At 41.5% G+C, this 15,200-nt stretch overlaps 1 protein-coding gene across 1 annotated transcript in view; it reads right to left on the minus strand.

Annotated features, from left to right (window-relative positions):
- adgrb2 (adhesion G protein-coupled receptor B2) overlaps nt 1-15,200 on the minus strand; it is a 273,447-nt gene that overhangs the window by 68,768 nt on the left and 189,479 nt on the right. Inside the window, exon 17 of the mRNA XM_050035088.1 lies at nt 960-1,086. Coding sequence (XP_049891045.1) covers nt 960-1,086 — 127 coding nt within the window. The remainder of the gene's footprint in view (nt 1-959; nt 1,087-15,200) is intronic.

The raw sequence follows: 15,200 nt of genomic DNA on the forward strand, positions 1-15,200 counted from the left end.
GCAAGCATGGAGACAAATTAACAGTCAAAGCTAAAGGGAACAGTTTGTGACCCCGGCAGTCAAGGAGCTGCAGCGTAAAGTGAGAACAACAACTGAAAGTGTTAACAAGGTGAAAAGGAGGATGAAGGAAGGAGGAAGAAAGAAAGGGAGAACTGATGAGAAGGCACAGCAGTGGAAAATATGGCTAAGAAGAGGCAAGTAAGTGGGTATAAATAATAGACAGGAAGGCGTGAAAAAATGGGGAGCTGATGTGGGGTGTGGGAAATTAATGAATTGGGGTTTGTTGGACGAAGAGAGTGGCTAAGAGAGGAGGGTGAAATAAAAGCTGTCAGGTTTTTGGATGTCCATTAGTGCACAAACAGGAGAATGGGTCAATGTATCAGAACAGGCATTACCCCGGACTGCTAAAAAGCCTTCTTTAATCATGTCAAACACACACTGCGAGCCACGTGAACTATTTATAGAAGCGCAGGTTTACGCGCTGCAGGCAAAATCGCACACAGACACAATAAAATCTCTTTCTCTCTCTTGACGCCTCCTCTCTTTCTCTCCCATCACATGGAAGTCCCTGACTGAACATCCTGCCCTTTACCAAATTTGAGCTAAAAAAAAAAAAAAAGTTGCATAGCGTGAGGAGTGACTGTCAATCAACGCATAATTAGACCAGCATGGAGACACTGATCAAAACAGCTTCTTATACTGTTATGATGTTAAACACTGATCGCACTGTTGAATCTGCACCCATCTTCTTCTCGTCAGCAGTGAATGGATATAAAGACAACTATATACAGACGATTAATGACAGTCTTAGCAGCCTGTTGTATTGCACAGTCATGTCTTCCTGTCAGGGATGCCATCTAAATCCATACTACAGTCAGCAGCTCACTGACCTGGCCCCTGGTGCCTTGTAAGCCCCCCAAGTCCCACAGAGTACATCAGGATACGCATAGGTGACTCACCGGGTCTTTAGCTTGCTGCGCTAACACGGCGTAGGTGGATATCCTGCTGCACAGGCATTTGGTGTGGACAGTGGTTGACGCGAGCGTTTGGCAGCCTTCTGTGCCCCAGTTTTCTGCGCCAGCTTCCCTGGAGGTGGGGAGAAGGGGGGGGGGTGGAGGTGGGTGGCACAGGGGACATAAACAGTGAGCGTGAGACAAACACACACAAAGAGCTGTCACGTGACTAAACACGTTCGTAGGAAGTTCCAACTCAAGGAAGGGGCGAGGGAGGGACAGAAAGTTTCAGAGGGCAGATCATTAAGTTCACCCATTCAATCCATAGGTTTAATATGCAGTCATCACCACTCACGCACACTGACAGGCTCTTTTACCCTGCTGGCATTAGAAGCCAATGTCACCCCACTTGTTCTTAAATCCTCTCCGTGTTTAGCACCCTAAACACTCTCTTTGTCATCTTTGTTCTGTCTTTTCTTCTTTCTATCCCTTCGCCTTTTTCTTGGAAGAATACCTTAAGAGACTTGAGGCCTTGAGGACAAATGAAAAGGGTTGCATCAGCTCACAGTTAACAAAGACCAGTGCGGCTTAAACGGTGGATGGGGATTATTCAGCACTAAATGGTCAATTGCTTTGACACGCAACACGTTACTCGGGAGGAGAGTGCCCAGAATCTCATACAATAGAACCTTGTACACTTTATTACTCTCCATCTTTCACCTCTTTCTTTTATTTGCCCCTCCCCTCTCCACTTTGCTCTAAATGCCCTCAATAGAAGGTTGAGTGCCGAGGTCGATCAATAAGATACCAACTTATCTAATTACCCCGGCAGCTCACACTACACATTAACCTCATGTTTAACCCTGGATATACTTCTATTCTAGTTATCAGAGATGGATGGAAACATTGTGGGAGACATTAGAGCAGCTACAGATCAGGTGTCCTGTTGGGGTCAAGAATACTAGCTTCGTGTTTGATGGGCAAAGAGACAGCAAGGCACAATAAATAATAAGATTCTAGATTACTATTTTTCGTCAAAGCTAGATCAGTTTTGGGTATTTCAAATGAGGGTTGTCTTAAATTTGAGTGAACTATAATGAAGACGTTTTTACCTTTGATGGTTGATTTCAATGATATAGTAAAATACTACAGCTGTATTTTCAGAGGCTTTAAAAGTATACTGTAAATGAGTGTCAGTTACTGTTTGTGATGACACGTGCCAGCGAAAGAGAAAGTAAAAGCCAACTCCAGATTAACTCTCGTTTGGTGTTTTGCCTTGTTATATTTGCCTTTTTCTTCAGCGCTGTGTCTCTTGGATGTGTACTGCCTGCGCCTGGCACCTCGCTGCTACCTTTTAATGAAGCTCCAACCTCACCTGAGTGCTGTGGGGATACACACCCATTACCGTCCTGAACAAAGAAAATACGAGCATACAGACAGAGGGCAGAGTCTCTGCAGAAAAACACACCGTCAAACACACTTCCTGTGGGTCATAAGTGATGATTGAGAGGGATTACTTCTGTATGAGTTTATACAGTGTTTTGTTAGGGAAATCCTGCAGCCTTATACTCCTGAAAACAAAACAATTTCAGGCAGTTCTCATTCACTGTTTACACTTATGTCTACAAAAAGTAACGCACTAGAATTCCTGTACAACCCACATTATCGTGAGCCAGGAGGGTTCGATCACATGGCCAATGTACTGCAGGCTGTCAGCCATGATATGATGGGGGCAAAGTATGGAGTTGACAGAGTATGAGGACTGATTTGTTTGGATTGGTCACACAAATACAGGACTTTAAACCAGGAGTCTGGGGTTGATGTCCCGATTTTAAGCTAAGTACGTAATGTGACATTACCCAATCATATTTCATCTCCTGAATCTAACCTTAGTGGTAAGGGTGCAAATTCGAGATATCATACAACATTTTCGCATAACTTTTGGTATGATATCACCCTAACGCTTGTATGAAGAAACATAAAACTACATGCAAATGTTTAAACCTGGTGTATGATGGGTCTCTCATCATAACCTCAATCGTTTAGGCATTTCAATAAGTATGGTGTTTGTGTAGCCAGTGAGAAGTATAGTTTAGCAGCCCTGAAAAATGCTCATCTGACAAATATCTTTCAAAAGTCAAAGCTTTTTGTGGAGCAAAATGTCTCTTTGTCAGGACGTATGGGTAGCAAAGAGGTACAACAACTTGGCCACAAGAGACCTAGATTCAATTTTAGGCAGGTGGGCCTTGGGAGAAACATTATTGGAAGCAACATGATAAGAAGCAACAGTGGAAACATGTCAGTGCTGCTGCATGACTGCATTAGCTTCTGGGAAAAGGGAAAGGTCACCTAAAAGTGTGCACAAGAAATGCACTCAAGACTTTGCCTAAGGTAATGAATACATATATGGTGAGTCTAGTGTAATGGAGGAGGAACATGGAAGGCTGCCAACAAACAGTTGGCAACAATAACGAATCATAGCTATGTCAGGGACTGCACATTTTGAAAGAAAAGCTAAGAAACCCAAAAAGTATCTAGTTTTGTTTCAAACAGATTATGTTTGTTCATCGTGTTCATTCCCTTATAAAGATTCGTACAGCAGAAAAGATGAAATGTTATCCTATTGCAGACAGTACAGTGTGCACTGTTCTTTCTCCACTAATGCTTTAGAGGAGAACTTAATTACCTCCTCTCGAGCTAATAGCAGTGAGAACCCTCCACAGCGGATGGAGGGAAAATGTAATAAAGTCTTGCCTATATAAGGACTTCTCTGTATAAGGATTTGCATAATATTTATGATCTTAAAATCACTTAATACACTGAAAATATAAGGGCTTTGACGGGCAATATTCTACATCTGAGCACTGTTTGCATCTTGAGGGAAGGCTTTGGCGACAGTTTCACTTTATGAGAAATGATAAGCTGGCTTGTTGCTTTTTTGTATTTACAGTATCTTAAGGCACAATTTGGATGTCATTCTGCCTTTGGAGAAATAACTGACAAATAGTTTAACATCTTATGAAGAGATTTCAAGATACCTTTCCTCCTTGTTCGACCTAAAAATAGTAACACCTCCTGAAGTTGCCCTACTGTAGAGGCACTCACTTCTTCAACAGAGATACATATTATGTGTACCTGTAATATGAGGAGACCCAACAAGTAATAATGAAGTAAAGATCAGGACTCCAGTTTGAATTTTTAATGTCACAACATGGTCGCTTCTGGCAAGACGCCCTTCTTTAGCGTGTATTCTGGCAATGTCACAAACAGTATACACAGGTGTGACCCAACAATTGAAAGTATCATAGTGCCCATCAACACCATCACATTATGGTAATTTCCATTATTATCATGGAGTAATCCCAGGAATGAGTCCTAAAACCCAGCAATGAGTTAGCATTTCAGCAGTCCTGGTTCCCTCGTCTTGATGTCAATGGGTTTCTTGAATGGGTTTGTGGTTCAAACATTAAGAGACTTTCACGCTTTGTTCTACAACATAAAATACATCAATACAACACTTGTTTACTTTGAAGCTTTTGTGTGTCTTAAAAAAGGCGGTTGCTAACAAGTTGCTAAATGAGACTACAGAATGTCAACGTTAAGACGTGGCTGTGGTGTAGTTTGTTTATAGAATAACGTTAGCTTTACCTCTGGCGATTGCATTTAGGCTTCAAAAATCATGACAGTGGTCATTTGTGGAGATTATCTTGCTGGACACAACGTGTAAGTATCATAAACGTTTGCTTGCCACAAAGCTTCTATTTTGTAATGAGCCAAAATCCAATGGAAAAATCACATAGGCTTTTTTACGAGGAAACCAGGGCGATGCTAACTTTTGCGTCGGCCTACAGAAAAAAGTCTTTCCTGGGGCACTCTATTGCATAAAATCTGACACAGACGTTACAGTCAACACATAAAAGTTTATTATTAAGGATCTTATCTTGCTAACAGTGTTGTTTATTTACCTCCTGACTCTAAAGTGTATACGGTGCACATATTTCTCTTTATTTGACTAAGCTCTAGAGCTGCAACAATTAATTGAATACAATTAAAATTCTCTAATTCAAGCCTCTTAAATGTGTGTATCTTTTAGTCTATTTATTCCTTTTTGACAGTTAACTGAATATATTTGGGTTGTGGGTTGGACATTTGAGGACGTCATTTTGGGCTTTGTGAAACACTGACTGTCATTTCTCACGTCATTTTTGACATTATATAGACTGAACAACCAAACGATTGATCGAGAAAATAACTGACAAACTAATCAACAATGAAAATAACTGCCAGTTGCAGTTCTACTAAGCACTTTCTTTTCAGATGTAACAAAAAAAAGGTCTAATTTTGATATCTCTTGCCATCTGTTCATCAAAATGTGTGATTATATACTACGTTGACTTGTTACTGCATCTTGACCAAAAAGAAAAAATGCAGTCATATTGTGGTGTCTTCTGTTGTCAATCAAAGTAAACAAAGAGTTAAAAAGTACATTAACTACCCACCAGTGACACTAAGTCAACAAAAGCTCAGTACAATACATCACGGACGACTAAATAAACTTGTGCTATGACAGGCCACTCAAACATGATCAGTGTGACAACAAATGACGAGTATGTCTGAACGTAATTCTCAAAGGTATGTCTGAATAGGAAGGAATGCAAACACACACACACAGATGCACACACACACACACACCAAACAGCGACACTCAATTCATAATGTCAGTAATGAGATGTGAGTAGAATTCCCAGATGATCATCATCTGCACAGTGACACTTCAAAGACTGAAGATCGGAAAACGAGTCACAGCAGTGAAGCCTGGAGACAGCTTGACAGGTAGCAACATGGTGCGCGGCTTTATGTGTTTCTGTGTGTGTGTGTGTCTGTGTGTGTGTGTGTCTCAGACGGAGAGAGAGAAGGAAGAAAGACAAGGATAGAGTGACAGAGAGAATACGTGCACTTGTTACCTTTTATGAGGAAATCCTCCAAAGTGTGTACATTTTGCAAGGTAGTTTGAGGGTTACATTTACATTTCTTATTTGAAAAAAAAACCATGTAGATGTGAAAGTCACTGAGCTTGCACTGACTCATCTGAGGTTACTTGCATCCAGGCATACAAAACATGTGAGTTTGTGTGTGAACTCCCAAGAGTTGTCAAGTAAAGTATTTACAAATGACTTCGTTCACACTAGGAAAGCGCACCCATATGTACTCTGACTGCACATGCATTAATGAGCGTGTCTAACACCGGCATATGTTGTGTGCTGAATTATGCATGTCGGTTGATGTATATATCACTGCAGATGCACATGTGAAAGCATGCATGCCATACTTTCACTGACGCAAACAGTCTACCTACATCCAACAAGGACACACACATATCAAGTATTCTGTGCCAGTCTAGCAGCAAAGAGGAAGTTGGGGTAATGAGAAGCTGTCTGACAGCTCGCAACGGGGGGTCGCTAAAGATAACACCAACACACACTCAGAAATACACATCATCTGTGACCTCTTTGTGTTGGCTGTTGAATTTCCATCGTAATTGACCCTCATCTCGTTCAGCTGGATTTGATTGCTGGTATTGATGTCTTCCAACAAAAAGCTTGCTTTGACTTTTGTTTAGTTTTATTTCACCCAAACACTGATCTTTGTTATTCATGACAGCTATAAATAGCCTCTACTGCTGTGGGCTCTGCTGGGCTCATAGAAGTATTAAATTATCAGCTGAGCTTAGCTGGCAAGGAAAGATTAAAAGGACATGGCATTTGTTATAGTTTTGTTATGGCACTTGAGTGAGCCTGGAGCCGCTGCTGACTCCTCTTATCATGGAAAACAGGTACCAGATGTACAAACAGGTGTACATATCAGTATAGCTGGTTTATAGGCTATGGATCCCAAATGTATACTGAAAAGATATCAACCTGGCATTATCCAAACAAATGTTGAGGTGGGTAAATTTACATAACGCCATCCAGTTTGCTAGCATTGCGATAATCGATACATCTGTTGTTTGGTCTTGACTTTGACGAAGACGAAAGTTTTATTTAATGGATGTCAGAGTTGGCTTCATTTCGACAGGTAGTTATCCCTCAGTGCACATGGGGATTACACAGTTTGCCCCGAGCAACCTGAGCCATATAAACTCAACATGGGAGTCTTCAGCCGTGCGAGCAGCTCTGTGAGGCTGCACTTAGGCACAGCAGTGCTGTAAGCTAAATGTTAAGGTTGGCGTGCTAGCATGCCGATAGTGACAGCATGATGACACTGACTGACATGTTGATGTTTAGCAGGTGTAATGTTTGCCATATCCATTATCTTAGTTTAGCATGTTAGCATGGTAAAATCAGCTTGTTAGCACCAAGCACAAAGTACAGCTGGGCCTGAAGGGAATGTCACTAGCTGCATTTTTTATAGACTGTATAGTACTGTGATGTCACTCATTGGTTTGTGGACTGCTGTTCCAAAGGCTCGAGTTCGGCATTTAGGCTGTTGCCATCTTGATTTTAGCGAGCCAGAAGTGACTATATTTGACAACTGCAGCAACACCTTGCAGAAAGCTTGTCACTGTAGTGGCCTTATATATGTGTAACTTTAAGTCTTGATAAGTAATGAATGTAAAAATTCAACCCCTGCACAGTTGTCATGAATGTTGAAATTAGCCATAGAGACCAAAACTATTTTTGTACCAGGCTGTAAACATGTTGATTTCTAATGTAAGGTTGGGCTTTTTAACACTGGTGTCTATGGGGATTTACTCTGTTTTGGAGCCAGCCTCAAGTGGCCATTCGATGAATTGACATTTATGGCACTTCCATGGCTTCAGTGGCTTCATTTTTTAGCCTCCGATGTTGCTGCTTTGTTAGTTCCTAAAGGTCTTTACACACTGTGGTTGTGACGAATAAATGCCACGAAAATGCGGAAAATTCACCTGGAAATACTTTGCATCAAAAGTATTCCTACTGGCAGCGATGCATATTTGTGAGAACTACTGGGATCCCGTTGACCAAGAGCAGCGCCTGGCACTGAGTCGTTGTATCACCGAAGCTGCTGTAAGCCATTTTACTGAGTTTGCTTTTTAGTGAAGTCTTCTGAGTGAATTTAAGTTCCCTCTGGCAAACAGTTATAGTGTATAAGCTTGGGTTTTTATTGTAAAAGGAAAGAATGGAAGGAGTGGATGTGCTGCCCTTGTCAAAGTTGAAAGTAAAAAAAGTTGATAAATAAGTTTATTGTTACTATTTTTAATATTAGTATTATTATTATCATCAAAGGAGTGATAAAGTTTGTCGTCTTGATGAGACTACAGAGCATCTATGATGTTTCATAATCTTCAAAAGTAAAAGGTGCAACGTGATTGGTTGATGCCTTTATTTGCGGTGCTAAAACTCAGCCTCATCATGATGCTTTTTTGCTGCATGATATTCGTGCCCTGTGTGACAGTTCTCCTAACAAAAACAACAGCTTGGAAAAACATATTGATGTGTGACTTAATCACTCCAAAATACGCCCTCAGTGTCTAAAGGTCTTAAAGCAAAGGATTAACCAACTTAAACTTTTGACCTGATCATGAACTTAATAAAAAGGTAAGGCATCACCAAAGATATTACAATTCTTCCTTTGGGGAACAGGATGTGTGTGTGCCAAATTTCATGGCAATCCAGCCAATAGTTCTGGAGAGATTTCAGTCTGGACTAAAGTAGTGGGCCATCCCCGCCAGCCATACGCCGTTAGCATGGCTACAGAAAGTGCTCTGTGCCCGTGATGAAACCAACAGCTCGGAGGTATCATTTCTCAACAGCGTGCTAAAACACGTACAGTGTACCACTGCAGTAACATATCACAGTGCCTTTCCAATTTGTCCCCTAACTGCTTAGAATGATGTTGCAGCTGTTAAGAAAAATAGGAAAAATACTTCCTGAACAACAGCGTAAATTGACCTTTTATGTCTACTGAGAATAAATTGGCACCAACCCTTGACTGAAAGGGCAATGCTATGAAAGCCAATTGCACCCTGTTAAGAAACAAAAAAAAAAGGTTAAACATGCTTCGAATTCTTGAAATTGAAGGGCCTGACGCAGGGATTTGAGCTGTGAGGAGGGAAAGTCACTGCAAAAGCTATCCCTCCATCTGCCTAGCACACAGAATAGTGACGTGCTGCCAGCGTCTCTCATCCAAAGCAACCTGTTATCCTCAAAAGGCAAGGATGACATAATGTCTGTAAGGTATAGGGATGGAGAATAACAGCATTAAAGCTTATGATAGAAGGGCTAATGTGCTGCATGTAGGCAAGAGTCAACATCTTGTCACCGCTTGGCATTTGAAGCAGTTTTACATGAGAAAATGTTGTTCTACATAGCTGTCATTGATGTAATAGGGATTAACATTATCAGCTAATTTCAGCTGCTGGCACACACTGTCAAAACTGATTTAGGAGATGACCGTAGCCAAAAAATATAGTTTAGAAGTAAAACTGCACGCCCTGTGTCCATTGCTCTGTCTCTCATTGCTCATTTCTTTGCCATCAAAATGTGTGTGTCATAAACGGTCAGATGTGCAGAAGCAAAAAATATTACACAGGAGGAATAAAAACACAAATGTGGGGGGACTAACAGCAATAAATGCAAAGAGATGAAGAAAGCATTGAGGGATGACAAAAAAATTTCACTCACAGATGGAAATCAATAGCATGTAAATCGCAAAACGTATCCTCATTACACAGAGAATACTTTCAAATTGCTATAAAGTCTTCAGGAGATCTTCAGAGCATGATATTGTGAAGTTACTGAGAAAACTGCCATAAATACTGTATAACCTGATGTTTAATGTGCTTCTGTTTTTGTTTTGTGTGTTTTTTAAATAGAACTTTGAATAGTCATTGTGTAAAACAGAGTGAGAGTTGGTGACACACATTTCAAACAGAGAGCTAATGACTCAGAAGGACTAGTGAGACAGGGAGGGCTTGTTGTAGTGGAGAGGGACTTCAAGGGTCATGGAGTTAAGTGGCCTCAAGAGGACACAGTTGCAACGGGTTTAAACTGTCGTCATCGTACGTCAGCATGAATGGCACCTGAAGGCGACAATAATAACCTGCGTGTTCGGTCAGTAAGTGCTCATGTACTGTCATATTTCTATACACTGAAGGTTTATCAGGACCAAAACTTCACACCACAAAACAGTTTCATTCCATCTGCAGCTGGTTTCATCAACAAGGCCCAGGACCCACACTGACACAGACTCTGATATCACCCCATTGGCTCTCTATGCATTACATTAATGCACATCTTGGACTGCTATTCCTGTAAACCGCACATGTTCTCTATACTTTTAACTTTTGCACATCCTGCACAAATCTGTAAGGCTCTCTCATTCTGAAACTTTTACAATGTACATATTTGTCACTGTAATGTTTCTATTCTATATTTATGTTCTTGACTCTGGCATTACCCTTTAAAAAAAAAAAAATACAAAATTAAACATGACAAATGCTAAAGCATCTTAATATTCCAGCACCCATGCCATATTTAAAGCCCCCACTGGTCAACACATTCTCACTCGGACCTCATCACATATTGACGTTTGGGAATGGATTTTACACGTCCACATACGACGTGCAAGGTACCCTGGGAGCGTTGGTTGTTGACGTTCTGGGACGCTGTGCCAAGTTCTGCCTGTTACATGCATTGTCTTTTTTCAAAATACACTTCTGTTTCCACAAGAAATTTAACTTTTACATACAGTCTCTTCCACAATAAACACACTACAACACTGTCCTTACTCCTTAAACAACAAAAACACATGGCTGGGTTTAGGAAAAAAGAACAGGGTTTGGCTTGAGAATCTTATTGGACATGAACCCATCCACCACCCCTCCCACCTGCCCCAGTTGGACTTTCGCCACCTTAACTTTCGTCATTGTCCCGCCTCGTTTCCCCCTGACGCTGCCAGACATCATCAAACTATAAAGGCAACCAGCTGCGTATCATACCGCCGTTAATGGGAGGCTTTTTTGTTGGTTTCTGACGCCACAAGTCACCGCACAAGCGCCGGATTTCAACGACTTTGGAGTGAGACTGGGCTCAACTGGTGCATTCAAACGTGTTTTTTTTTGTTTGTTTGTTTTTAACTTCATTTGCCTGATAAGACCCAGTTAGTGCTTGATTGACATCTCCCTGTTGGGGTGGGACACCTTACAGCTTTACTTACAGTCTGATTTCTACAGTAGATGTAATCGGCCCTTTGTCATGGAAGACATTTTGACACCTTTACAATAAAAGCACAGGTGTATATAATACAATGAATGACGGCTGAATTCCATTACCTGCTTCAGGTGCAGGGTTCTGGTACTGCGCATGCTGGCTCTGACTTACTGGGGCGCCATGACAGAAGAATGGATCCATTGTTAATGTTATTATACTTGTGCTTTTCCTACTTCTGTATGAAGTTAGAATGTCTGCTGTGAAGAAACAGCCTATTGACATCAGACCTTCAACCAGAGTGAAAGTCTGATTAGCCAAAATAAGTGGAAACTTTGAAGTCTGAGCCTGAGGTTTACATATTGGACACTAAGCATCCTTTTCAGTATCACCCAATATGGTCAGATGCTTGAATTACAGCCATGAGGTGGTGTTGCCCAACACTGTACAGTAGACTCAACAAGATTAATACTGACAGATTCACATTTAGACGGGTTGGGTCATCCTGGGTTCCCCAGCTGTCTGTCAACATATCAAATGCAACATCATGGGTTTAAATCTGGCAAAAAGCATTGTCACGTTTTTTTTTATATCCCTTTATTTCCTGAAGCTCTATATTGTTAAGAGTGCAATAAACACGTTTTTTTTTTCAAACGTAAGGGTTCTGTATACAACACCGGAGTATTAATAAACAGCAACTATGTAAAGACATAATGAGTCATGACATCCTGAGTAAAGCATGAAGTCATGCTAACTCTCTGTGTTGCAATCTGCTTCTCTGTTCGTGGTGTGGTCAATGGTCTGGTGGCATGTGCATGTTGCATGTGAGTCCCGTGTGTGTGTACCACAATGGGTAGCTCATTGATGCTGCTCTGCACTGTGTTCATACAGCGGTTGCCACTGATATTGGGAGGATGTTATCGCAGAAGGATAGCACCCATCCTCCTGTTCCCCCCAGGGTAACACTGTTAACCCTGTCAGCACTGTTATCATTGTTAGCGATGTTGGCGCTGTTAGCTGCTAACTCAGCAATCTCCATATTGAGAACAATGTGCAGATTTAGCAGTTTTAGATATAATTCTGAATGTATTGAGTGTCTATAGCTAAAAGTTAGACCATTTTATGAAATAAGTATTTTCAGCACATACTGGAGGTGCCTGATTGTGCTAGACTTTTTGTTTTTCAGATTTAAAGAATTAAATCAATAGGCGTAGATGAGCTTATCTATTTTTTTTTTATTTGTATTTGTTTAGAGATTTTAATTGCACCGTTGCTTATCTTTTTCGTCAGCTCTGTGCCTGTGTGAATACATATCCTCAAACCTCTTTACGATGCCAGGAGTTTAGTTCCTTGATTGGAGCCACAGAAATAAATGAAAAACAGTGTGGAGGAAAAACATCTATTCTGGCTGATGGAATCTATTCCTGTAGACATTACATCCCCGACCACCAGAGACCCAGACTGCACATTCACCAGAGGCAGAGCACATCGGCCTTTTACTCTCGATACAGCTAGGAAGCACTGAAGCAAATCTTCACATGACACAAATCATCTGTACTTACTCAACCTTCCATAGCACCTATTATGCAGGACTGACCATCCTACATTTACACAGCATTTGGCACAGAGCAGGCCCGCGCTTGCATTTCAGTGTATTATGTCTATGTGTGTGTGTGGGGATGCATGAATGTATCTGACCCAGATATTAACTCTGTAGGAACTAAGCTTTCCTCTCTTCCACTGACTGATGTAAAGATGGGTCTTATAACGACAAGAACATGCTGTGAGATTATCTGAAGATTGCTGTGATGTTTATGTCAAAGACCGTACAGGCTTTTAAATAGTATCTCTGTTGTGGTACCGTGAACATGAAATATTTATTGATATCAGTCTCATGTGCTATGGAATGATTTAGGGGCAAAACTGCATCAGTCATCTCTTATCAGAAGGCACCACTTTCAATATGACACAAAAAAAAGGGAGAAGGAAGGAGCCATCACAAGGCCAGACATGTGAAAGCTAAGATATATCTGTAGCGGACAGTGTACAAGTAATCTACAAAACTATTAGTTCTCCGGCAGATACTCATTGATTTCTAGTTTCTTTACTTTTCCACTTGAACTGGTATTTTAATAGGGACAACTGTACTGTCCCTGCTTAAGCCTACTTGTCTTTCTTGTGGCTCATGTCATGTGAGGTTGTCACACAAAACCCTACTTCACGCTTCTTCCCTGATTCTCGTGCGAGGAGGATGCTTTGTCATTGACCTCCACCGCCCCAATCTGCTCTCTGGCATGGCCATGGGCTACTTTATAAGCTTCTTTCCCAGGATTATCTTTCTTCCTGGTGTGCAAGCTAGTGAGCGAACAGGAAAGGCAGAGATACAGGTTTCAGCTACGGCCGTAAATGGCCCGCTGTCCTGACTGCCTGCATTCTGTGTTAACATGGACACGGCGCGCTGCTCTGAAGAAAGTGGCTCCTGCTGAAAATGGATTATTAATCCCGCTTCCAAAAAAGTATGAAAGGGGTTGGTTTTTTTTGGGCTTTCACAACCTGATGTTTTCAAGCGTTACATCTTGTAGAAAATGTGGTGGGTTTCTCTGAAACTGAGCATCTTGTCAGGGGCTCAAAGAGGACCGCTAAGGCCCTCGGGACAACTCTGAATCTCACAAAGCTCTAACACAGTGCCCTCTCAGCCTACTTCAAGCTGCATGAGAGAAAAGAAGATAACGTGTGAGTCTATAACATGAGGCAAATGCTGCGCTTGATCTTGTAGGAGAGTGTTTGTAGCGCCAAATCAGTCAGGACATCTCAACACAACAGCTACAAAATGAGCCAAAATAGATTTTAAGTTGTTGTAGATGTTACTTACCAAGTGGTTCCCAAACTGTAAAGGTCCAGCAATGAGGAGGCAATGTATTCCAAGCAAGTCTTCCTTTCCTCCACTTCTTATCTAAACTTTAAATACTAATCACTACAAATGCCTATCATCATCTTTGCCAAAGGGAAACACCTTCAGCTCTACAGGCTATCACTAACCGTATAGTAACATACAGAGCACCATTCCACTCCCACTGGTCACATGATGGCGCAATCAATAAAAATAATGCATGAAGAAAAAAACCTAACAATCCTAACCTGCTTTACATAACCTTATCACCCAGCCTAAAGTGGAGAACTCTTCGTAAGTGCAAGCAGCCCACACTCATCCATGCAGTCCAGCAGCAGAAACAGATCATATCTAAAGTTCAGATTTAAACACAAGAGTTCTTAGAATTGATCTCAACATGAAACGGTTACTTAAAGCCACAAAAGTACCCTCAAGCCAACTGTCCTCGACAAGAACCCAAGTATCCCCTGCTGAGAATCGAAGCTACCATGTTAAGGCGCTCTCTAAGGACTGTTGTGATAGCTGAGGAAATGAGCTGAGAGCCTGTCCACGTCTGTAACGCCCAATGGAGGCAGAGCCCACATAAGCCCTACTGGCTGACTCCCTCTTGCCGCACTGACTCGCTGTTTGACACAGTCTTGATCCCCTCTGCTCTGTCAGATGGAAAAGTGGAGCAAGCCCTATCAGCTCTCCACCCCCCCCCCCCCCCCTCCTCCTCCTGGTGGCTACGCTGTTAAGTGCATTAGCGTGTGTGTTGTTTCTGTCTAAGTGTTTGTCTATGATGACGGGGAGGGATGAGGAAATATGCACAAGTGGAACTGGTGTAAAGTGCTACATGAATATGATGTCAAGCCAACCAAATTTTTCTTTTTGTTTTCACAATTTACGACAGAGGTATGCATTGACAAAATGAATACTTTAACGCATCTCTTGTGTGGCTCAGTTTCAAAAGCTGATTTATAATAAAACCTCCACTGAAGTTCAGCAGCTGCCTTGAAACAAACATTGAAAAAGAAAACAGCATAAGGCAGATCAATGTACAATGTAAATGTGATGTAAAGGCACTGTGTTAGATGGTACAGGCTATAATGTGTCTGGCTATTACCTCGTATGGAGGGCTATTTTTAGGCTGAACTATATGCTGTCTCCTCAGGGACTGTCTGTATAGCA

Source organism: Epinephelus moara, chromosome 22 (assembly GCF_006386435.1).
Source record: "Epinephelus moara isolate mb chromosome 22, YSFRI_EMoa_1.0, whole genome shotgun sequence".
In the NCBI taxonomy this organism is placed as follows: Eukaryota; Metazoa; Chordata; class Actinopteri; order Perciformes; family Serranidae; genus Epinephelus; species Epinephelus moara.